The sequence below is a fragment of the Choloepus didactylus genome, chromosome 3 (genome assembly GCF_015220235.1).
Source record: "Choloepus didactylus isolate mChoDid1 chromosome 3, mChoDid1.pri, whole genome shotgun sequence".
NCBI classification, from domain to species: Eukaryota; Metazoa; Chordata; class Mammalia; order Pilosa; family Megalonychidae; genus Choloepus; species Choloepus didactylus.
Window position 1 is genome coordinate 157,852,229 of NC_051309.1, and position 24,868 is coordinate 157,877,096.

At 39.0% G+C, this 24,868-nt stretch overlaps 1 protein-coding gene across 1 annotated transcript in view; it reads right to left on the minus strand.

The window, feature by feature from the left end:
- Positions 1-24,868, minus strand: part of ANAPC10 (anaphase promoting complex subunit 10) — a 143,109-nt gene that overhangs the window by 41,996 nt on the left and 76,245 nt on the right. Inside the window, exon 4 of the mRNA XM_037830740.1 lies at positions 14,649-14,769. Coding sequence (XP_037686668.1) covers positions 14,649-14,769 — 121 coding nt within the window. The remainder of the gene's footprint in view (positions 1-14,648; positions 14,770-24,868) is intronic.

The window sequence follows — 24,868 nt, forward strand, 5'->3', positions numbered from 1 at the left end:
GAAACGTGCATGTCTTTGAGGCAATTCTCAATTTAAAAAAAAAAGATAGGAGATTCAACTCTTGGAAGCATCTGAAGATCTAAGAATAAGACTATTGACATCACAGTCATTTCTTACACAAGTTTTGTGTAATCCATAAAACAAAGGAAAATAAAACTTTGAGATCAAGTTCTGAGGTTTTAGCAATTAGATCTAAACTGAATATAATTCTCTGTGGACAAGGAAAATAGATGCAGTATTTTTTAAAAAACGCTATTAAGTCAAAGACCACGTAGTTGTTACTGTGTATGGTTGCTGTAAAAAAAGACACCTTATATACGCAACATATATTGATTGGTCAGATTTACTACAATTAACTGAAACGAAAGAGCAAATACAGGGCCTTGAAGGATGTTGTACTCTGCCTGAAAAACTTAATTTATTCAACAGGCACTCTCCACTTTTAAATCATCACAGAGGAGGAGATTACTGAATCTGAATACTTAGGTAAATTTACACAAATTTGAAGTTTTGTAAATTAGGGAATTCAAGTTAAAAAAAAAAAAAAATCCACCATTTAACATTAGTTAGTCCAAACATTTTACAGAGCTGGAATCTACATAGTTTTCAAAGTAGCTTTCTAAACATAGATATTCTTCCTTAAATAAAATAGATATTCTAATGTACAAAATAGTACATTACTAACTACCAGTTAAAGTTTGTTATGATTAATTTTTATTAATTTTTATTATAAAATTAGAGGTGTTTTCCCACAGAAAAAAAATATTGGGATACTCATTTATTATGAAATTTGTCTCAGGGAAGAAATAGAAAAAACAGAAGGTGCCAGGGTTATTATAATCATTATTTTATATGAACTCAAAATGTGCCAGACAAGCCCTAAGAAAACTTTTGTTGTTGTTGTCGGTTTTTTAAATTCAGTTTCATTGAGAGATATTCACATACCCTACAATCATCCATATTATACAGTCAGTTGTTCACAGTACCATCATTTAGTCATGCATTCATCACTAAAATCAATTTTTGAACATTTTCATTACTGCCCCCAAAATAAAATAAAATAAATAAATAAAAACAAATAAAAATACAAGTAAAGAAGTACACCCAAAACATCCCATCCCCTCATTCCCCCTAGTATTCATTTAGTTTGTGTTCCCATTTTTCTACTCATCTGTCCATATACTGAAGAAAGGGAGTGTGAGCCTCAAGGTTTTCACAATTGCACAGTCACACCATGTAAGCACAGTCACACCATGTAAGCTATATAGTTATACAATCATCTTCAAGAATCAAGGATACTGGGTTGCAGTTCAATTGTTTCTGTCTCGCTATCCCATTACACTAAAAACTAAAAAGGGTTATCTATATAACACATAAGAATAACCTCCAGAATGACCTCCCGACTCTATCTGAAATCTCTCAGACACTTAAACTTTATTTTGTTTCATTTTGCTTCCCCCTTTTGGTCAAGAAGGCTTTCTTAATCCCATGATGCCAGGTCCAGGTTCATTCCTGGGTCATGTCCCACGTTGCCAGGGAGATTTATACCCCTGGGAGTCATGTCCCACATAGGGGGGAGGGCAGTGAGTTTACCTGCCAGGATGGCTTAGAGAGACAACTCACATCTGAGCAGCAAAAGAGGTTCTCTGGGGGTGACTCTTAGGCACAATTATAAGAAGGCCTAGCCTCTCCTTTACAGAAACAAGCTTCATAAGGCAAGCTCCAAGATCAAGGGCTCGGCCTTCTAACTTGGTAGTCCCCAGTGCTTGCGAGAATATTAGTAATTCCCCAGGTGGGGAAGTTTAATATTTCCACATTTTCCACTAGTCCCTCAGAGGGGCTTTGCAAATACATTTTATTCTCTGCCCAAATTATTTTGGGATGTATGGAGGTTTCACACTATTCCAGTTTGCTAATACTGCCATTATGCAAAATACCAGAAATGGATTGGCTTTTCAAAGGGGATTTATTTGGTTACAAAGTTACAGTCTGAAGGCCATGAAAATGTCCAAATGAAGGCATCAACACAAGTATACCTTCACTGAATGAAGGCCAATGGCATCCAGAAAACCTCTGTTAGCTGGGAAGGCATGTGGCTGGCGTCTGCTGATCTTAGGTTGTGTTCCAGCTCCACTCTCAGCTCCTGTGCATTCTTCAAAGCGTCTCTCTTGGCTGCAGCACCTCCTTCTGTCTGTGAACACTTTTATAGGACTCCAGTGATTCAATTAAGACCCACCCTGAAAGGGTGGGGTAACACCTCCATAGAAATTATCTAATGAAAGTTCTCGCCTACAGTTGATTGAATCACATCTCCATGGAAACAGTCAAAGGATTCCAACCTAATTAACACTAATACATCTACCCCCACAAGACTGCATCAAAGAACATGGCATTTTTGGGGACATAATACATCCAAACTGGCACACATACTAACCTCTACAAACCAACTAGATCTCACTCCCTATTCAAAGTTCCATGTATTTATGATGTTTGAGTAAACTGACTGTACAAGTTAAATTATCTGGTGTGCTACAGAAAATACAGATTTTGCACCAAATAAACATCTCTTCCTTTGGTCTCACACAAAATTTGAAGTTTCAAAGCACAGTAAATAACATCCTTTACCCTTTGGTCTGATTTGCCTTAGTCCTAACCAGATCCACTTCATTCATATCTCTAATTGAATTCTGAACTCTTTTTCAGCTTTTTTTTTTTTTTTTTAACAACTGTTGTATGGGATAATACTGACATTCACAGCTGCCAAACTCTAGCTCTGAGTCTCAGGTGTCACACAGATACTCGAAGTTCTAGGGACAGACCAGGTTATACACAAAGAGCTCAGCATCTCAGAATTTGGAGATAACCATTACAACTCAGGAATAGATGTGACTGCTGTAAGAGCTTACAATCAACCTTCCCCTGATAACCTGTACTCTAAGATTCAGTTCTCAGAGTTTGCACATTATAGTTAGTCCACATTAGTGAGGCATTACAATGTTTGTCTTTTCATTTCTGGCATATTTCACTCAAAATGTTGTCCTCAAAATCTATCCAGTTAGTTGCATGCCTCACCTAAGAAAAAGTTTAAGGCTGAGGGGTGGGAGAGAGATGAAGGGTAGATTATATATTTTCAATATGAGGAGTCTGCTATTAGGTGGTACTTTTGTTTATCTGGTGCCAAAGAATGAGAATTTATGGAATATGTAAGACCCAGAGTTCAAGAATTTAAACTCTTCATTATCAAAAGCAACCAATATAAAATTTACACTGCTACTTAGGAAACATGTTCATTTGAATCAAGATTAAACCAAAATACTTTATTTATACTCAAAAAGAATTATGTTAGATAGCTAACATATCATCTGAGCAATTCCCTATTATTGTCTCAAAATTATATTAATAGATTTAGATCTTCTTTTCTCATCAGAAGCTCCTTGAAGATCTCCTCTGCCTAGTGCCTCTATCCTATTTAATTAATCACCAGAGAGCCAGACTAACTGTGGACAATTTAATTAGCTAATTAGCATTCTTTAAGTACAAAATAGACAATTCATATGGACACAAAAATTATCAATTGGCTCATATTACCAGAGTTTTTGCTCCAGTATTCCTACTTTGTTATCCTGGAGATTCATTAAGTATAAATTTGTCACATTTGAAAACGGAGACTGAGAGAAAATGAAGATCCTAAGTGGGCATATATCAAATAAGATATACTTTGAAAATATAATATGATGCTATTAATGTTCTAATCAGTAGTTACCAGGAATATTAGTTGCCAAGAATAAAGATTTGCTAAAAATTAACAGAGGAAAGAGGGGGCTTACTGAAAGTTTATGGATCTGGGGTGCCATGTGTTCTAGTTTGCTAATGCTGCAGAATGCAAAAGACCAGAGATGGATAGGCTTTTATAAAATGGGGGTTTATTTCACTACACAGTTACAGTCTTAAGGCCACAAAACGTCCAAGGTAACACATCAGTAATCGGGTACCTTCACTGGAGATGGCCAATGGCGTCCGGAAAACCTCTGTTAGCTGGGAAGGCACATGGCTGGTGTCTGCTCCAAAGTTCTGGCCTCAAAATGGCTTTCTCCCGGGATGTTCCTCTCTAGCAAGCTTGCTCCTCTTAAAAACGTCACTCATAGCTGCACTCCGTTCCGTCTCTTTGAGTCAGCATGTTTTATATGGCTCCACTGATCAAGGCTCACCCTGAATGGGTGGGGTCACACCTCCATAGGAGTATCCCACCGAAGTCACCACCCACAGCTGGGTGGGGCACATTCCAAGCAAATCTAACCAGCACCAAAACGTCTGTTCCACAAGACCACAAAGATAATGGCATTTGGGGGACACAATACATTCAAACCGGCACACCATGAAAAAAGAACAACCAGGTCTAAGAGAAATAAGTAAAAGGAGATTGAGGGCATCAGCCACTTGCTCCACTCTGTTTTTCTGTCTCTGTCTTTGCATCTGCTCTATTCATTCTATACCATACTATCTCCTCCCATAGCTTATACTTTGTGCTCCTCTAACTTTAAAACTTCTGTTTGCACACTGCCCTTCACCTTACCCACCCTCTCCACAGCACCACCTCTCTCCTTCAAGTCCTGCTGCAAACTTGTTTCTGTTTCTTATGGATCAAATTTCTAAGAGAGAGAATCTGATTTGCCCAGCTAATCTTTTTAAAGGAAACTATACAAGCATGGGTCACTAGTAAGCCTATGGACTAACTACTGGATTTTTTTTTATTAAATGCTTACTGTTTCAGACACTGTGCTATGTTTTCGGCCAGGTGCCCTCTCCTGTCCTGTTCAGCTGGCCATACCAACTCGGTAGGTTTTCCTTAAATAAGTGGGGTTGATGATCTGTATCTCTAAAACCATGTCATCATGCTCAATTTTAAAAGTAAAGTGCATATTTCTATCATATTATATCTTGCCATTAAGTTAAATAAAGGGTTGCTTTGTTTTGTTTATTTCTTTACTTTTGGCCTTTACTACTGCCACTCTGCCTAACAGAAAGGGTTAGAAACTTCCCGTGAAAAAGGGACCTGACAGCACAGTGCTCTTGAAAGAAACCTCATCTTCAAAGTTTAGTCTAAGTATGCATTAGCAATACACAAGTTTCCAGTTTCAAAGCATTATGAAATAAAACAAAATTCCTCCTTAGAATCCTCTTATCGGCAACAGATACTATGGTAGGAAAAGTTGGAATTGCTGCTATTAAAATATATTTAGAAACTATTTCTCCAAAGAGTGATTAAGTTAATTTGAGAACTGCTTTTGTTCAGAATTTCAGAAAGTAAATTAATGATTAAAACATGAAACACAGGCTTATGAAGGAAATTTTTCAGTCCTTATGTAACAGGACAGTCTTGACCTCTCAGCTTTTTTGACATCATCTTCTGATTTTCTTCTCATCTCTCTAGCATTTCCTCTCACCTTCTTCAATGGATAATCGTTTTCTACCCAGTACTTGGATATTGGTATTTCAATGGTTCCATTCCTGGCCCTCTTCTCTTCTATACACACACCCTAAATGACTTAAAATCCACACCTAAGCTTCTACTTAAACACTGATGATTCCCAAATCTACATATCTAACCCAGACTTCTTTCCTCAGGTTCAGATCTATATATGTGATTACCCACTGCAAATCTCTCCATATGAACAGTTACAAGAACTCAGTGACCAAAATTAATCTCATTATTTTAACACTCTCACTCTGCTCCCCACCAAAAGTTCCTTAACTCTGTACTCCATTTCTGGATAACGGCAACATCTGACCAGTTGCCCAAACCTGAGAAGAATTTTAGATTTCCCTTCTATGTACTTGAACCCTACACTCAACGTCTACTTTACTCCAGGTCACAAGTCCTTTTGATTCTATTTCACATGTATCCCTTCCTCTTGAACTCAACTGCCATAGTCTTAGCTCAAATCCTCATAATCTTCACTTCAATACCACTGTGCCAGTTTGGATGCATTATGTCCCCCAAAACACCATTATCTTTGATGCAATCTTGTGGAGGCAGATGTATTAGTGTTGATTACGTTAGAACCTAGTGATTGAGTGTTTCCATGGAGATGTGACTCACCAACTGTGGGAAAGACTTTGATTGGATAATTTCCATGGAGGTGTTACCCCACCCCTTCAGGGTGGGTGTGAATTAAATCACTGGAGCCATATAAATGAGCTGACAGACAGAAGGAGCACAGCAACTGAAAGTAACATTCTGAAGAGGAGCTGCAGCTAGGAGAGGACAAAACACCCCAAGAGCAACATTTTGGAGAATGCCATTTTGAAACGCAATTTGGAGCAAGCAGATGCCAGTCACGTACCTTCTAAGCTAACAGAGGTTTTCCAGACGCCATTGGCCATCCTCCAGTGAAAGTACCCGACTGTTGATGCCTTACCTTGGTCACTTTATGGACTTAAGACTGTAACTGTGTAACCAAATAAACCCCCTTTTATAAAAGCCAATCCATCTCTGGTGTTTTACATTCCAGCAGCATTAGCAAACTGGAACAACCACCTAACTGCTTTAGTCTCTGCATTCCCAAGATTAAATTCTATCAATTCTATCAATGTTTCCTAGAAGTCTGACAGTAAACAACAATCTGACTTTTCCCTAAATGTTTTCAATATCATATCATATCATATATTATATTATACTATGCTATATTATATTAATTTCCCTACAAGGACGTGAACTTTCACATATGCTTGAAAGTAACTGATTTAACTTTAAGTCAACAGGTTGTTTTTCATATAACAGTACAGAAATAATTCTGAAAGCTGTCACAATATATCTAATAAATCACTTCAGTTGCATATTTAAGTACAAAAAGTTCTACAACAGTTTTTAAAATGAAAAATAACTATTCGGCAAATTGAAAAGGAGCTTAAGTGTTTTTGGACTTTAGTGTGAGATGTTTTCTAAAATGTTAAAATGGTCATATCTAAAACATAGTATTCTTTGGTTCCTCACTCTAAATAACAAAATATTAAAGAGCAGCATTAAACCAAAACATCATGCTAAAATACAAATGATTTAAAAATTAAAGAACAATATTTTTATTTGAAAACTTTTCTTGAATAGCATAGCTTTTTGTACAAAGGTAACCCAATTGAGATGAAGTATTCCAAAAAGATGATATAAAAACTTCGAACTGCTAGATTATCACTTCTATACAGAAATACTCTCTTGCATAGAAGCATTAAATTGCAAACATCATATAAAATATTCTTAAGTTGTTAGTTTCCAATTTGTATGAGACGGATAAATTTGAAAACAAAAAGTATAATGAGCAGCATAAATTCAACTTTGGTATCAAAAATATTCCACTTGGCCAAAGCCACTTTTAGTACCTTGCAACTATTAAGCAAAAATTCCAATCTTCATTTCCATTTTAAGTCCCTCCTTTAAAGTAAAAATACACATTCTAGAATATTAAAGCAAAGGCCTGATCTCCTTGTAGAGATTTTTCAACAGGGGTAACAAAGATCTAGAAATAATATCATGCTTCATAACTGAAATGAAGGAAAATATACGACAGAAAAAGAATAATTACCGGATAAATAGAATAGCCCCTAGATTTTCTCATCTTGGACTAAAATTTTTAAAAAGTTATTACTCCAAATCAATAACCAAATTACAGAAAAAAAGTTTTTACAGGATTTCAAGTAAACAAATCCATAATTTCTAGTAAAAAAGGAAAATCTATAAACACTCCAATATACATGCTACACCCTCCAGTGGGCAAGCATCCATGGAAAAATATAAAAAAATTTAGTTAGATTTTCCACTCAGTTAAATCAGTCCTCATAACTAATGAAATGATGGCTTTAAAAGCTTCAAAATAGTGTACACTATTTTAATCACTTGTCTTAGTGTCTGAATTAGAAGCAAAGATTAAAATAATAATAATTTAGACATTATTGTAAAGTAAAAAAATTAAATCATCCATGCTTCATCTTTCCTTAACAAAGTGCTATCAGATTCTTATTTCCTTAACTTACAAAGGAAAGAAAAAAGGTAACCAATAAATCACATATAAAGATGGTTCATTGAAAGATAAAGTATCGTTTATGCCATAAGCTACAAAGGACTAGACATTAATATTTTAAAGCAACATCCCAAAATAATGGTTCCTTAGCGAGAAATGTAGAATAAAAGTAATATTTTCATTAAGTTTTTCAGGAAAACAACTTACATTATCACCTGGTAATATTTAGTATTACTGGTCTCGTGAGGCTATTGTGCGGTCACAACACAGAAATATAAAGACACTCAGAATAAAATTAAGGGTCTACCTAAAAGACACTTTTTCTATATGACTGATGTTTCAACATGGAAATGATGGGACAGAAGCAAAAACTAGATTAAAAATACTCCATACCGGTGCAAATATTTAAAGTTGCTCCCATTAACTTCTCTCAAAGTCCGAATGTTAGTAAAATTTGCAACAGAAAACAAAACATATATTTAATACATAAATCTAGAAATCATGTTTGAAGATGTACATTTCCCAGAACCATCACATATTTTTGAATACACACAAACACTCACACACACAGTAAGAAAAGCTACTACAACTAAGACTCCTTGAAGTCTTGAACTGATTACAACCAGAAAACGAGACGAACAATTAGAGGACACCAGTGACATCTAGTGGATATTTCAAATATGTACCGCACATCTTGAATCAAAACATTTTATTTCCAGTATTTCATATTTCAACCTGCCTAAGGACTTATATGACAAATCTTTTGTTGTATACCGAAACAAACCGACTGTACCCCCAAAATGCTTCTCAATATGAATGATCCAATCATTTGATAAATACAAAATGTTTAACAATTAAGATGTAAGCAGTAAGTATCTCAAATCTTTAGAGCACTAAACACTGATTAAACATGCCAGATATGTGACTAAAAGAAGGGCTATCAATAAGTCTAATATGAATATCATAAGAAAAATAATTTAAAATATTCTAAATGAAAAAGCACTGGGGTGAATGATTCCAGAAACTTACGAAGTTAAAAGCTGATTTATTTATGAATTTGTTCAAGTGTGAGAAGCACATATTAACAAGTATGGTCTGCCACATAAACTTTTAAACTAAAAGAATATCCTATTAATGACAAGTTTTCAAAAACTGAAATTAATTCTCAAAAAAAGTTATAGGATCATTCTTTAAAAGAAAGATAACTGCTTGAAACAAGATCAGATATTCTTACATCAACAGATAGATGAACTCAACCAGTGGCATAGGTTTTAAAGCACTTTTTCATTAAAGAACAAAATGAAACAAAAAAAGCCCTATGGACAATATTTTTACCCATTCTTATTTGTCATACAAAAATAAGTTTCACGGGGAGGCGGGGCAAGATGGCAGACTGGTGAGCTGTATGTTTTAGTTACTCCTCCAGGAAAGTAGGTAAAAAGCCAGGAACTGCGTGGACTGGACACCACAGAGCAATCTGTCTTTGGGCATACTTCATACAACACTCATGAAAACGTGGAACTGCTGAGATCACCGAAATCTGTAAGTTTTTGCGGCCAGGGGAGCCGCGCCCCTCCCTGCCAGGCTCAGTCCCGGGGGAGGAGGGGCTGTCAGCTCCAGGAAGGAGAAGGGAGAATTGCAGTGGCTGCTCTCATCGGAAACTCATTCTACTGATTCAAACTCCAACCATAGATAGACTGAGGCCAGACACCAGAGACTCTGAGAGCAGCCAGCCCAGCAGAGAGGAGACGGGCATAGAAGGAAAACAACACGAGAAGCTCCAAAGTAAAAGCAGAGGATTTTTGGAGTTCTGGTGAACACAGAAAGGGGAAGGGCGGAGATCAGGCCTTGAGGCGCATATGCAAATCCCGAAGCAAGGCTGATCTCTCTGCCCAGGGCACCTTTCCTTAATGGCCCTGGTTGCTTTGTCTATTAGCATTTCAATAACCCATTAGATCTCTGAGGAGGGCCGTTTTTTTTTTTTTTTTTTTTAAATCCTTTTTGCTTTTTCTAAAACAATTACTCTAAGAAGCTCAATACAGAAAGCTTCAAAGAATTGAAATTTGGGCACGTCAAGTCAAGAGCAGAAATAAGAGAGCTCTGAGACAAAAGGCAATAATCCAGTGGCTGAGAAAATTCACTAAACAACACAACTTCCCAAGAAAAGGGGGGTGTCCGCTCACAGCCACCATCCTGGTGGACAGGAAACACTCCTGCCCATCGCCAGCCCCATAGCCCAGAGCTGCCCCAGACAACCCAGTGTGACGGAAGTGCTTCAAATAACAGGCACACACCACAAAACTGGGCGTGGACATTAGCCTTCCCTGCAACCTCAGCTGAATGTCCCAGAGCTGGGAAGGGGGAGCAGTGTGAATTAACAGAGCCCCATTCAGCCATCATTTGAGCAGACTGGGAGCCTCCCAACACAGCCCAGCAGCCCAGAACTGCCCTGGGGGGACGGCACTCACCTGTGACATAGCACAGTCATCCCTCAACAGAGGACCCGGGGTGCACAGCCTGGAAGAGGGGCCCACTTGCAAGTCTCAGGAGCCATACGCCAATACCAAAGACTTGTGGGTCAGTGGCAGAGACAAACTGTGGCAGGACTGAACTGAAGGATTAGACTATTGCAGTAGCTTTAAAACTCTAGGATCATCAGGGAGATTTGATTGTTAGGGCCACCCCCCCTCCCCGACTGCCCAGAAACACGCCCCACATACAGGGCAGGCAACACCAACTACACACACAAGCCTGGGACACCAATTGGGCCCCACAAGACTCACTCCCCCACTCACCAAAAAGGCTAAGCAGGGGAGATCTGGCTTGTGGAGAACAGGTGGCTCGTGGACGCCACCTGCTGGTTAGTTAGAGAAAGTGTACTCCACGAAGCTGTAGATCTGATAAATTAGAGATAAGGACTTCAACTGGTCTACAAACCCTAAAAGAACCCTATCAAGGACAGCAAATGCCACGAGGCCAAAAACAACAGAAAATTATAAAGCATATGAAAAAACCAGACGATATGGATAACCCAAGCCCAAGCACCCAAATCAAAAGACCAGAAGAGACACACCTAGAGCAGCTACTCAAAGAACTAAAGATGAACAATGAGACCCTAGTACGGGATATGAAGGAAATCAAGAAGACCCTAGAAGAGCATAAAGAAGACATTGCAAGACTAAATAAAAAAATGGATGATCTTATGGAAATTAAAGAAACTGTTGACCAAATTAAAAAGATTCTGGACACTCATAGTACAAGACTAGAGGAAGTTGAACAACGAATCAGTGACCTGGAAGATGACAGAATGGAAAATGAAAGCATAAAAGAAAGAATGGGGAAAAAAATTGAAAAACTCGAAATGGACCTCAGGGATATGATAGATAATATGAAGCATCCGAATATAAGACTCATTGGTGTCCCAGAAGGGGAAGAAAAGGGTAAAGGTCTAGGAAGAGTATTCAAAGAAATTGTTGGGGAAAACTTCCCAAATCTTCTAAACAACATAAATACACAAATCATAAATGCTCAGCGAACTCCAAATAGAATAAATCCAAAAAAACCCACGCCGAGACATATACTGATCACACTGTCAAACATAGAAGAGAAGGAGCAAGTTCTGAAAGCAGCAAGAGAAAAGCAATTCACCACATACAAAGGAAACAGCATAAGACTAAGTAGTGACTACTCAGCAGCCACCATGGAGGCGAGAAGGCAGTGGCACGATATATTTAAAATTCTGAGAGAGAGGAATTTCCAGCCAAGAATACTTTATCCAGCAAAGCTCTCCTTCAAATTTGAGGGAGAGCTTAAATTTTCACAGACAAAGAAATGCTGAGAGAATTTGCTAACAAGAGACCTGCCCTACTGGAGATACTAAAGGGAGCCCTACAGACAGAGAAACAAAGACAGGACAGAGAGACTTGGAGAAAGGTTCAGTACTAAAGAGATTCGGTATGGGTACAATAAAGGATATTAATAGAGAGAGGGAAAAATATGGCAAACATAATCCAAAGGATAAGATGGCCGATTCAAGAAATGCCTTCACGGTTTTAACGTTGAATGTAAATGGATTAAACTCCCCAATTAAAAGATATAGATTCGCAGAATGGATCAAAAAAAATGAACCATCAATATGTTGCATACAAGAGACTCATCTTAGACACAGGGACACAAAGAAATTGAAAGTGAAAGGATGGAAAAAAATATTTCATGCAAGCTACAGCCAAAAGAAAGCAGGTGTAGCAATATTAATCTCAGATAAAATAGACTTCAAATGCAGGGATGTTTTGAGAGACAAAGAAGGCCACTACATACTAATAAAAGGGGCAATTCAGCAAGAAGAAATAACAATCGTAAATGTCTATGCACCCAATCAAGGTGCCACAAAATACATGAGAGAAACATTGGCAAAACTAAAGGAAGCAATTGATGTTTCCACAATAATTGTGGGAGACTTCAACACATCACTCTCGCCTATAGATAGATCAACCAGACAGAAGACCAATAAGGAAATTGAAAACCTAAACAATCTGATAAATGAATTAGATTTAACAGACATCTACAGGACATTACATCCCAAATCACCAGGATACACATACTTTTCTAGTGCTCACGGAACTTTCTCCAGAATAGATCATATGCTGGGACATAAAAATAAGTTTCACAAGAGAAAAACATTGCATTTAAAGAGAAAACAATGATAATATATGTGATTTTTATTTATTTCTATCTCAGGTAAGATAGGTAAATGTAGAAATATGGCCTTAATATAAACACTAAGTCAAATAAGAGTCCAGGCCACAAATTAACTGGAAGTCTTTCGAAGATCACAAGAACCACCCAATTTAAAAGATTTTAACGACTATTTGGGCTTAATGATTTTCCAACAAGAAAAAGCGCTAAGGGCCAGAAATTCACAGGTGTATGTTCAAAGTCAATGAAAATATCTTTAAAATATAAATATTCTGTGCCTAATGAAATTCAGATCATGAAAGCACTGTCCATATAGCCTCAAAAAACTATACACAGGATAAATAAGTTGTGGTATATTCAAACAATGGAATACAACTGAGGAATAAAAAGGAATGAAATAATGATACATGCAAAAACATGGGAGAATTCCCCCCAAAATTTTGCTGACTTACATAAAAGCATTTATCCACTATGATTCCGTTTATATGACATTCTAGAAGAGACAAAACTATTTATGATAATAAATGACTAAAGAAAATCAGAACAATTGTTACCTCTTAGGGTAGAAGAGAGATAGGAACTGCCTGGGAAGGGGCAGCCAGCCAGGGGCCGGGTGAGTAGACCTAGAGAGGGACTCTTCTGGTTTGCTAAAGCTGCCATTAGGTAAAATACCAGAAATGGATTGGCTTTTATAAAGGGAATTTATTAGGTTCAAATTTACAGTTCCAAGGCCATAAAAGTGTCCATACTAAGGTATCAACAAGAAGATACCTTCACTGAAGAAAGGCCAATGGCGTTCAGAACACCTCTGTCAGCTGGGAAGGCACGTGGCTGGTGTCTGCTGGTCCTTTGCTCCCAGGTTCTAGTTTCAAAATGGCTTTCTCCAAAATGTCTCTGGGCTTCTGTCTCTCTTAGCTTCTCTCTCTCTCTCAGCTCCTGTGCACCCCTGCTTTTTCTCCCAGGGTATTTCTCTCTAAGCATCTGGTGATTCTCTCAATTTCTCCAGAGTAAACTCTGGGCTTCATCTCTTAGCTTAGCATCACCAAACATCCTTCTGTTTGCACCTCCCAGCATCTCCAAGCATCTATGTTGGCTCTTAGCTTCTCTCCAAAATGTCTCTTTCAGCTTCTCTGAGCTTCTCTCTGTGAGCTCTCTCAAAGGACTCCAGTAAACTAATCAAGACCCATCATGAATGGGTGGGGTCACATCTCCATGGAAATAATTTAATCAAAAGTCTCACCCGCAGTTGAGGGGGGTTACATATCCATGGAAACATTCAATCAAAAGGTTCCACCCAAAAAGACTGGATTAAAAGATGATGGCTCTTCTGGGGTCCATAACAGTTTCAAATTAGCACAGGCATGAAGGAATTTTCTGGGGTTATGGAAATGTTTTATAACTTAATAGGAATTTGGGTTCAACGGACAAATTCACCAAATAGTATAATTAGGATTTGTGCAAAATTGTAGGTTAATTTTACCTTAAAAACAGACTTCAAATAAACATTGACATCTCTATCATTTATCAGGCTGAAGTGTTTGGGGTGAAGTAAACTGATGTCTGCAACTTATTTTTTAAATACATTAAAAAAATTAGATGGGTTAATAGAAGAATAGATGGACAGACAGTAATAAAGTAGATATAACAAAACATTAACAATTATATAATCTATGTAGTGAGTGTTCTGGGGTTCACTGTATAATTCTTTTTATTTTTCTGTGTGTCTGAAAATTTCCATAATAAAATGTTGGACAAAAATAAAGACAACATTCAGAATTCAAAAGGAAAAAAATATTAAACATAAACATGCTTCCTTAAATATAAACAAGCTTCCTTTTACATAATAGTATTTTAATCTGTCTGAGTGAATATCAGACGTTACTATCTTCTGAAGAACAAAAGTTAAAGAATAACATATTTTTAAAAATTTGAAAGACATACCCGAATTTCTTGAAGGTTGTGAAAATTATTCCCCACCCTGACTGAGATCTTGCTTGGAGTATAACTTTCATCAGATTTATAGTCTGCATAAATACACAATGTCTTCACTGTTGTTTTTCTTCTAAAAACAATAAAATTAAAAATTTTTAAGAAAGTCCTTCATCACAATTAAACATTATTTCCAAAGCATCTTCTCTTTTGATTGTAAAAATCATAGGTTGTTAAAATGAGTATTTGAATCAATGATTTTCATTTCCTTTAATTTCAACAATGATGAAAAAAAAAGAACATGTAAAAATATACAGATACAGTAATATTTTACTATCATCCAGAACATGGCCAAGAACCAGATTTGAGCAAAGAAGGAACAGTTCAGCCAAAACAGGTACCTTAGAGTATAAAAGAACATTAAGGATTTCAGCCTTCTTTACCTTTATTTCAGCAAAGACATCATTCTAACAAGCTTTGTTTTTTTTAACTTTAGTAGCTAATCGCTTAATTTCCTATACCAATACCTGAAAATAACCAGCTGAGAAATTGAGTCTAGCAGAGAAAACATTTTTTAAAACAGAAAGCATGATCTGTTACTTAATGCAAGAAATCAAATTGCTCTTGTTTTTAAAATATATATATCTTAAGGAGATAAGCAAAGAAAATATAACAGAAAACTAATCTCAGAAAAAATGTAGTAGCCAAAAAATATATGAAAAGATGTTCCTTCTCTAACCAAAGAAACAAAAATTGGACATATTAGTTTTTATTATTCTAATGGCAAATATTAAAATGACTGATAATACCCCAAGTTGATTAGAAGAAGGTACTTCAAAAGCTAGGTAATAGTTACAAAACCATTGATGCACTAATTCGACTTCTAAGGATGCATTAAAAGACAATTTTAAAACAACTGCTCAAAAATTGATACAGAAAATGTTCATTGTCCTTTGGGTAAATTACCGACAAATTATAAACAACCTAAATATTCACCCCACTAAGGAAGTGGTTAAATAAATTATAATAAATTTGTTTCAGTTTGTGAAAGCTGTCGGAATGCGACATACCAGAAATGGGATGGCTTTTACAACAGGACTGATTTGCTTACAAGTTTACAGTTCTAAAGCCATGAAAATGTCCAAATTAAGGCATCAACAGGATAACACCTTCTTTGAAGAAAGGCTGCTGGCAATACATGGGAAGGCACACGGCTAGTGTATGCGGTCCTTCTCTCCCAAGTTCCGTTGCTTTCAGCTTCTGGCTTCAGTGGCTTCCTCTCTCAGCTCCTCTGGGAGACTTTTCTCTAAGCTCCCTAGGCTTTTTTTTTGTCTTTTATCCTCTCATAAATGACTCCAGTAAAAGGATTAAGACTCACACTGAATGGGGTGGGTCACATCTCAACTGAAATAACCTAACCAAAAAGGTCCCACCTACAACAAGTCTGCATACGTAGGAATAGATTAAAAGAACATGGCCTTTTTTGGGTACATAACAGCTTCCAAACCACTATACTCCACCCTCAGGGCCCCAAAAAGACATGTTCTTTCCATATACAAAATACATACATTCCATTACAATATCACAAAAGCCCTAACTCATTTCAGTTACAATATTAAGTACAAAGACTCATCAGAATCAGTTACAGGCATGGTATGTCCTGTGCCAAATTTCCCCTCAGGCTGTGGACCTGTGAAACTCAGAACAAGTTATATGCTTCCAATATTCAAAGGAGGGACAGTCATAGGATAAAAATTCCTATTGCCATAGGGAGAAACTGAAAGGAAAACGGGACGATCCCAAACAGTTCTGAAAAACTGCAGGGCAAACTTCATTAGATTTCCACATATGAGAGTCATCTATAGAATGACATTTTATCCTCGGGGCTTAAGAGAGCGGCAGTCCCACCTTTCCAAGGGTTTACACAGCACCCTGCTCTCTCCAAACACTGGGGTGAGGGCTCCAACATCTCCAAACACTGGGGAGATGGTCATGCTCTCGGCCCCACCCTCCTCAAGCAATAAGGTGGCAGCCGGACTGTAGGCTATCTCCAGCACACAGCTCACCCCCCTCAGGACTGTGCAGTGGCAGCCAGGATCTCCCCAAACCCCAGAGAATCTGTTCCACCCTCCCTGAAGCCTGGGGCAGCAGCACTCTTCCTGAACAACAGGGTGGAAGGCTCGCCCTCTTCAAACTCCGGGGTAAACCCACCCTCTCCATGTGCATGGTGGGTCCACTCTCGTGGCTGGAGGTTCCTTGGCTCCAGCCTTAGCTTCCATGGTTCTGCCTTTGAAGTCATTTTTCCTTCAATCTGTCCCTTTTCTGTCCCTTTTAGTCCAAGCTGGCAGTGATTCTGTTCATACTGATCTCACAAAAAACTCATCAGTTTCACATGCAGTACATAGGGATGCCAACCGTCAGACAATAGGACTTTCCATAAATCCTTTCTGGATAGCTGCATTTCCAATTCTGACTTGTACTGAAATGGCTGGCTGGTTCCATGATTGGTTAAATCTTCACATGGGGTACTATTCTCTGAGGACTCGTTTCCTGAAAGCTCATAATTTTCCAAACTAATCTCTGGTTTCTCTGTACGAAGAATTCAGTTCTCAGCTTATCCCTTTCCTCTCACATTTTACTATAAGCTGCAAGGAGAGCCCAGGATGCACTTTCCAAATTTAACTTGGAAATCTTCTCAGCTAAGTATCTAAGCTCGTCTCTTTCAAATTTTGCCTTCCATCCAAACCACGACTCAATTTTGCCAAATTATCTTCCTAAAACAACGATCGCCTTTCTTCCAGTTTGCAATGACATCATTCCAGTTTGCTAATGCTGCCGTTATGCAAAATCCCAGAACTGGACTGGCTTTTATAAAGGGGGTTTATGTGGTTACAAATTTACAGTCTAGGGTCATAAAAGTGTCCAAACTAAGGCATCAACAAGAGGATACCTTCACAGAAGAATGGCTGATGGCATCTGGGACACCTCTGTCAGCTGAGAAGGCACATGGCTAACATCTGCTGTTTGTCTGCTCCAGGGTTGTGTTTCAAAATGCTTTCTCCAAAATGTCTCTGGGTTTCTGTCTGCATCTCCAAGCATCTCCAAGCATCAGCAAGTGTCTAGGTCTGTGTCAGCTCTTAACTTCTCTCTTAAATACTCCAGTAAACTAATCGAGACCCATACTGAATGGGCAGGATCCAGACCTCCATGGAAATAATTCAATCAGAGGTTGCACCCTAATCAACAGACTAATCAGTCTGTCCCACAAAATTGTATTAAAGAATATGGCTTTTCTGGGGGGCATAATATATCCAAACAAGCACATTTCACCCCTTACTCCATAAAGACATGTTCTTTCCAAATGCAAAAATACACTCATTCCATCACAATGCAGATAAATACAAAGTCTTAACATTTGCCATTGGCTGTGGACCTGTGAAACTCAGAACAAGTTATCTGCTCCCAATATACAAAAAGGGACAGTCATAGGATAAATGTTCCCACTGCCATAGGGAAAAATTGGCAGGAAAACAGGGTTCAAAGGTCCAAAACAATTCCTAAAACCCACAGGGTAAACTTCACTAGATTTCAAAGTATGAGAGTCATTTATAGAATGACGTTTTATCCTTGGGGCTATAGAGAGCAGGAGTCCAACCTTTTCCAAGGGCCATTGTGGCAGCCCCTCCAAACGCTGGGGTGAGTGCTCCAACATACCCATGCATTGGGGAGACTACCTTCTTCTTGGTTCCACCCTCTCAAACATTGGGGTGGCACTCAGAGTCTCTTCCATTTCCGGGGCACATACTCAACCCCTTCATAGCAGTGGGGTGGCGGCCAGGCTCTCCCTAATCCCCAGGCAATGTGCTCCACCCCCTTTGAGGCCTGGGGTGGCGGCACTCTTCCTGAGCATCCAGGCAGAAGCCCACCCTCTGCCCCCAGGGCAAACTCATCCTTTCCACATGCATGGATTGCTCTGCTCTCCTTGCCCAAGATTTCTTGGCTTCAGACCTCGGCTTCCATGGTTCTGCCTTCTCTGAAAAAATTTTTCTTTCAATCTGTCCCTTTTAGTCCAGACTGGCAGTAGTTTTGTTTATACAGCTCTCACAAAAAAATCTGTTTGCTTGGCATGCAGCATACAGTGGTCAAAACCATTAGACAATGGGACTTTTCACAGATCCTTTCTGGATAACTCCATCCCCAATCCTGACTTGTACTGAAATGGCTGCTGGTTCCAAGTTTCCTTAAACCCTCAGGTGGGGCTGTAGCCTCTGTGGTTTCACTTTCTGGAAGCCCAGAGTTTTCTAGACCATAAATTTCTGGTTTCTTTGTACCCAAGAGTTCAGTTGTCAGCTTATCTCTTTCATCTCACATTTTACTATAAGCTGCAAGAAGAAGTCAGGCTGCATTTTCCACATTTTGTTTTGAAATCTCTTCAGTTAAATATCCCAGCTCATCACTTTCAAATTCTGCCTTCCATGGACTCAGTTTTAACAAATTCTCTGCCACTTTAAAACAAGGATCACCTTTCTTTCAGTTGGCAATGACATATTCATCATTTCTGTTTAAGGCCTCATCAGAAGTATCTTTAGAGTCCATATTTCTACTAACAGTAGAACACGGCATTTTCTGGGGTACACAACAGTTTCCAAACCACCACAATATCCATCCGATGAAATACTATACAACTATTTAAAATAATCATGCAAATATATAGTTACAACAGAGAAAAGCAGATCAAACAGCATAAACAGAAGAATCACATTTTGGGACAAATCAAAAAAACAAAGGGATAAAAAATTATGTATAGAAAAGGATCTAAAAGAATTATACTAAAATAGTCATAGTGACTATTTGGGTGAAGCGGAATTATGGAAGATCATTATTTTCTTCTCCATGATTTTCTATATTTTCTGAATAAAATTTCACAATAAGCATGTATTATTTTGGTCATCAGAAAAGAAAAACATAAGACAAATTTAAAGATCAACCCATAAAAAATATTAAAAAGTTAATTTAAATGTGCTTTAAAAGTTAAGTTCTAGCATAAACTGGTACTAACTTAATAACAATGAGCTCCTTGAGCAGAAGCAGTCTGTGTCAAAAGTCAGCCCATAAAAACAGCAGGGGATCTGTAGCTTTTGGTGAGAGGACCAAACTTTTATAGATCAAGCTATTCATCAGAGAGGAGTAGGGAATATTAAGGACTTCTCCTCATATGATTAAGATAGATCAAGACATAAAATGTTAAATACCCAGAAACTGCTGACAGGATAAATACCATTACTTGGTTTTCACAAGAAGTCAGAGGTATCAAACTGGCAGCTTTCTCTTTCTGCTGGGCCAGGAAAGGAGACAAGAGAGGAAGCAAAAGAAGAATCAGAAATTTTGAAGGGCATACAAAAGACCTTTTCCCTGACGAGCAATAAACTGATCTTAAAGGTCTTTCTTACTATGGAGAGATCACAGATCATGAAGATTATTCTTAAAGACTTAAAAAAAAAAAAAAAGTAGGCCTAAAGTATCACACCTTCTGCTCAGAATAATTTTATTTCCAAGTAATGAAATTCAGGATAACTTAGACACTGAAACCTAGAAGAAAATCACAGTGAAGTTAAAAAGGTAAGAAATAATAAAATGAATGATAATAAAAAACAACAGCAGCAGCAGCAGCAAATAGCAAACAATACTTTGTGTCTGGTCCAGAAGTAATGCTTTGTATGTATTGTCTAATTTATTACTCAACCTTAAGCTATAGAAACTTATCACCTTCATTTTACTAATAAAAATGTTAATTACACTTAGCTTAATAACACACTTAAAGTGAAAAACCTAGTAGGTAGGTACAGTCAAGATTCAGATGGACATCTCACGTGATCTTAATCACTATAGAATATTGCCTTCCTTTTACTTAATTGCACTTAGCTTGTTCAACGGTCATTGAAACTAGTGTACAATGTGATATGCAGATACTTGTAGTTGTTTAAATTTTATCTAAACTATGGGTTCTTATCCTAATGTCCATGTATCCCCAGAAATTATATGCATAATATATGCTTATGTACATCTTTTTATTGGATTTGCGAAGGAAACCATGACCTCAACAAAACTTCAATACTATTATTTTAAAAGGCAGCATTAAAACCTTTAAGATAATGAGACATGCCAGCTTTCAGACTGGCTCAAAACATCATTATAATAATAATCACCATATGCTGAATGCTTACTATGCAAGGCATTTGTGCTAAACTCTTGGGATAAGGTATTGGGGGAGGAAAGACGGAGGATTAGATTTCTTCCTCCCTCCTCCTATTCCAGTAGTAATACTTCTGCCCTCTCTCCCTATCTCCAGAGAAAGTGCTGCTGGCAGAAAACAAACATTTGCTCTGTTCCCTCATGCCACAAATTTAATAGGGACAGGCTCTACTTGGTCTAGCACTTTTAAAACTGGATGGGTAAGTCTATTTAATTCTATGATTCAATATAAGGAAATAGAATTGACTGCAAATATAAGCCCCTTTCTCAAACATCGGTTTTGTCATTTTATAAGAGTAATATTTGGTCCTGTACCTGCTGACTCATCACTAATTTCTCAACTGGTTTGGAACCCATGAAATCCCAACAAAATATTCATAGCAGATATTCCTAGTTGCCTACCTAATCAATCCTTTCTTATCATTATTCATAAAATCCAACTAAAAGACTACATTCCCCAGCTTCCCTTTAAGCTAGGTATGACCATATAACTAAGTTTGGGCCAGTAATATTTAAATCAAATGATTATGTGACTTAAAGCTTCTTTAAAAGGGAAACTGCCCTTATTATGGTCAAATTGGCTAGGTTATGGTATGGTTTCCAGTTGTTTGGTTAAGCACTGGCCTCCTTATTACTATAAGGTGAGGGCATTTTGTAGATGGTATTTGCATCTACAATCAACGAAGAAGGCTGCTCTCAGCAATGTCAGTCTCCTAATCCAATCAGCTGGAAGTCTTAAAAAACCAGAACTAAGAGTATCAGAGATCAGAAGAATTTCAGCTTCAACTTCAGCATTGGTTCTTGCTGAAATTTCCAGCTATCCAGCTTCCCCCGGGAAATTTGGACTAAGGACTTCAACATCAGCTCTACTGGAGTTTCTAGCTGCAGCCTACCCTTTGGAATTCGGAACATGTCAGTCCCCACGACAGCATGAGCCAATTCCTCACAATAACTCTCTTGAACCCTAACACAGCCCTTTGAGCTTTCCCACATTACTCCTTCCAGCTGCCTGAAACATGGACACAATAAGTGGAATTCCAGTAGGCATCTTAGACCATGAGGAAACCTTGAGGATAGAATCCATAAGCTAAGAATGGTAGAATGGAGAGAAAGTAGGAATCTGGGCCCATGAGCATACTGTGGGGCTGCCATGTCACTTCCAGACAGTCAGACTCTTCTTGCATGACACAGAAATAAACCTTTACCTTGTATAAAACATTGCTGGACTCCCCGAAGATGGCGGTTAGGAGAGACAGGGCAAAAAAACACCTCCATGAAAAATACTAGATAAAAGCCAGAAAGTGACCCAGAACACCAGTTCCAGTGATGCACCAGCTGGACAAGGTCTGCTAAATCCACAGGGACCGTGCACTTGGTGAAACCGGGACTCTGCATTCTGAAACGAGTGAGTAAGCCTGCTGAATATCCGGCAGCTACATTCTGGTGTGGGGAAACCGTGAGTTGGCATTTGGAGTCGGACTATTTCTTTCTGAAAAACCCAAAAGCAGCTGTGGATACAGCAGCAAGAACCGCACAGTGAAGCACGGCAGGAATGGGCAGTGCGAGCGTCTCAATATATGGTGTGGACAATAGCCTTTTGCACACCCGCAGCTAATTGTCTCGGAGCAAGGAAGGCAGAGGTTAGCCAAAAGGGGGAAATAAAACAACCCTTACAGCCATCTTCCCGGCGGGCTGGGAACACTCCTGCCTGGTGCCACAGCCACAGGCCAGAGCCATGCCAGAAAACCCAGTTTGATGGGAAGTGTTTCCAGCAACATGTGCACACACCACAATATCAGGCATGGACAATAGCCTTTCGTGCACCCACAGCTAATTGTCCAGGAGCTAGGAAAGCGGAGCTGTGTGAAAAGGCGGAAATTAACACGTCCCATGTGGCCATCCTTTCAGCAGGCTGGGAACACCCCTACACAGCCCGGCAGCCCAGAACTTCCCTTGAGGGAAGGCACACACATCCGACATGCACTTGTGATGTAGCACAGCCTTCCCTCAGCAGAGGCCCTAGGAGGGCACAACTTGGAAGAGGGACCCACTCGGAAATCCCAGGGACCATACACCAATACCAAGGACTTGTGGGTCAGTGGCAGAGACAATCTGTAGTGAGACTGAAATGAAGGTTTAGGCTCTTGCAACAGCTTTAAATCTCCAGGAACACCTGGGAGATTTGATTATTAAAGTTGCCCTCCCTTCCTAACTGCTCAGACACATGCCCCACATTCAGGGCGGACAGCACCAACACACGCAAACTTGGTGCACCAATTGGACCCCACAAGAATCAGACCCCCACACACGACAAAGACAAAGTTGGGGAGAACTGGCTTGCGGGGAATAAGTAGCTCACAAATGCCACCTGCTGATTAATTAGAGAAAGTGTACACCACCAAGCTGTAGATCTGACAAATTAGAAATAAGTCTTCGAATTAGTCTACATATCCTAAAAGAACCCTATCTTCTTTGGCTAGCCAGTGAAGCGTTTCCTGAGGAGTTCATCAAACACCTTCATTGAAATTGCCAGTTTGCTGCCTGTTCTACAAAATTTGGACTCTTGCATACCCACAGTTGTTTGAACCTAACAGAGAGCCCAAGAGGTGGTCAATGAAGCTGGAAAGTGTCATAGGCAGGCAGCCACAAATCTGACTACAGAAGAAGGATCTGGAATTAAGAAATAAAGGAATCCAGAAGCTTTAGAAAGAGGAAGACCCAGAAACCCTGAAGTTGCCAGTTCAGGGACCCAGCCAGGAATATATGCCAGATATGACTTCTAGACTGTTCCACAGTTCTGTCTCCCCAGTCTCCCTTTAAATGCTCTCCTCTTCTTAGGGTAGCTTAGTTCAACCCTCAATTTCTGTAGACTGCATTATGGCAATAAACTCCTAACTAGCTCTCTGCAACAGGCTGTCCATTCAGCTGCCCAGGTGACCTTTCTAAAATACAATCACATTATGCTTCAAATCTTTTCATGGCCACCCTACCACCTATGGGATCAAGACCAAACTCTTTAATATGTCATATGAAGCCCTTCGCATATTGGCTTCCACGTGCCTTTCAATCTTCATATCTTCCAATTTCTATATTCTAGTGATACCCAACTAAATGGAGTTCTCTGCTTACCTTCACTTACTGTGCCAGTTTGAATGTATTATGCCCCCAAAACACCATTATCTTTTATGCAATCTTGTGTGGGCAGACTATTAGTGTTAATTAGATTGTAATTCTTTGATAGAGATGCAACCCACCAAACTGTAGGTGATAACTCTGATCGGATTATTTCCATGGAGGTGTGGCCTTGCCCATTCAGTGTGGGCCTTGATTAGTTTACTAGAGCACTGTATAAGCTCAGACAGAAGGAGCGAGCTTGCTATAGCCAAGAGGGACACTTTGAAGAATGCACAGGAGCTGAGAGAGGAACTGCAGTTTACAGAGACATTTTGGAGATGGCCATTGAAAGCAGACACCAGCCACGTGCCTTCCCAGCTAACAGAGGTTTTCTGAATGCCAATGGCCATCCTCCAGTGAAGGGAACCACTGCCAGCCTGGACTATAAGGGACAGACCAAAGGAAAATTTTCTTCAAAGGCAGAACCATGGAAGCTGAGGTCTGGAGTCAAGAAACCTCAACCAGGAAAGTGGACACACCCATGCATGTGGAGAGGGTGAGTTTGCCCTGGAGCTTGCAGATGGTGGACGTTCCTCCCCATTGTTCAGGAAGAGTGCTGCTGATCCAGAGTTCTGAGATGCCTTGGGAACTGAGGGGAGTTGGCCACCATGTTGTTCAGGAAAAGAAGGCTGCCCCATGCTTCAGAGAGGGTGCAGCACATTCCCCAGGTTGGGGAAGGTCTGACTGCCACTTCTAAGGGGATGGAGCCTGTGCCTCAGTGATGGCACAGAATCTGGGTGCCACCCAGATATCTGAGGGGAGTGGAGCTGAGAACAAGGTGGTGTCCCCAATACTTGGGTATGTTG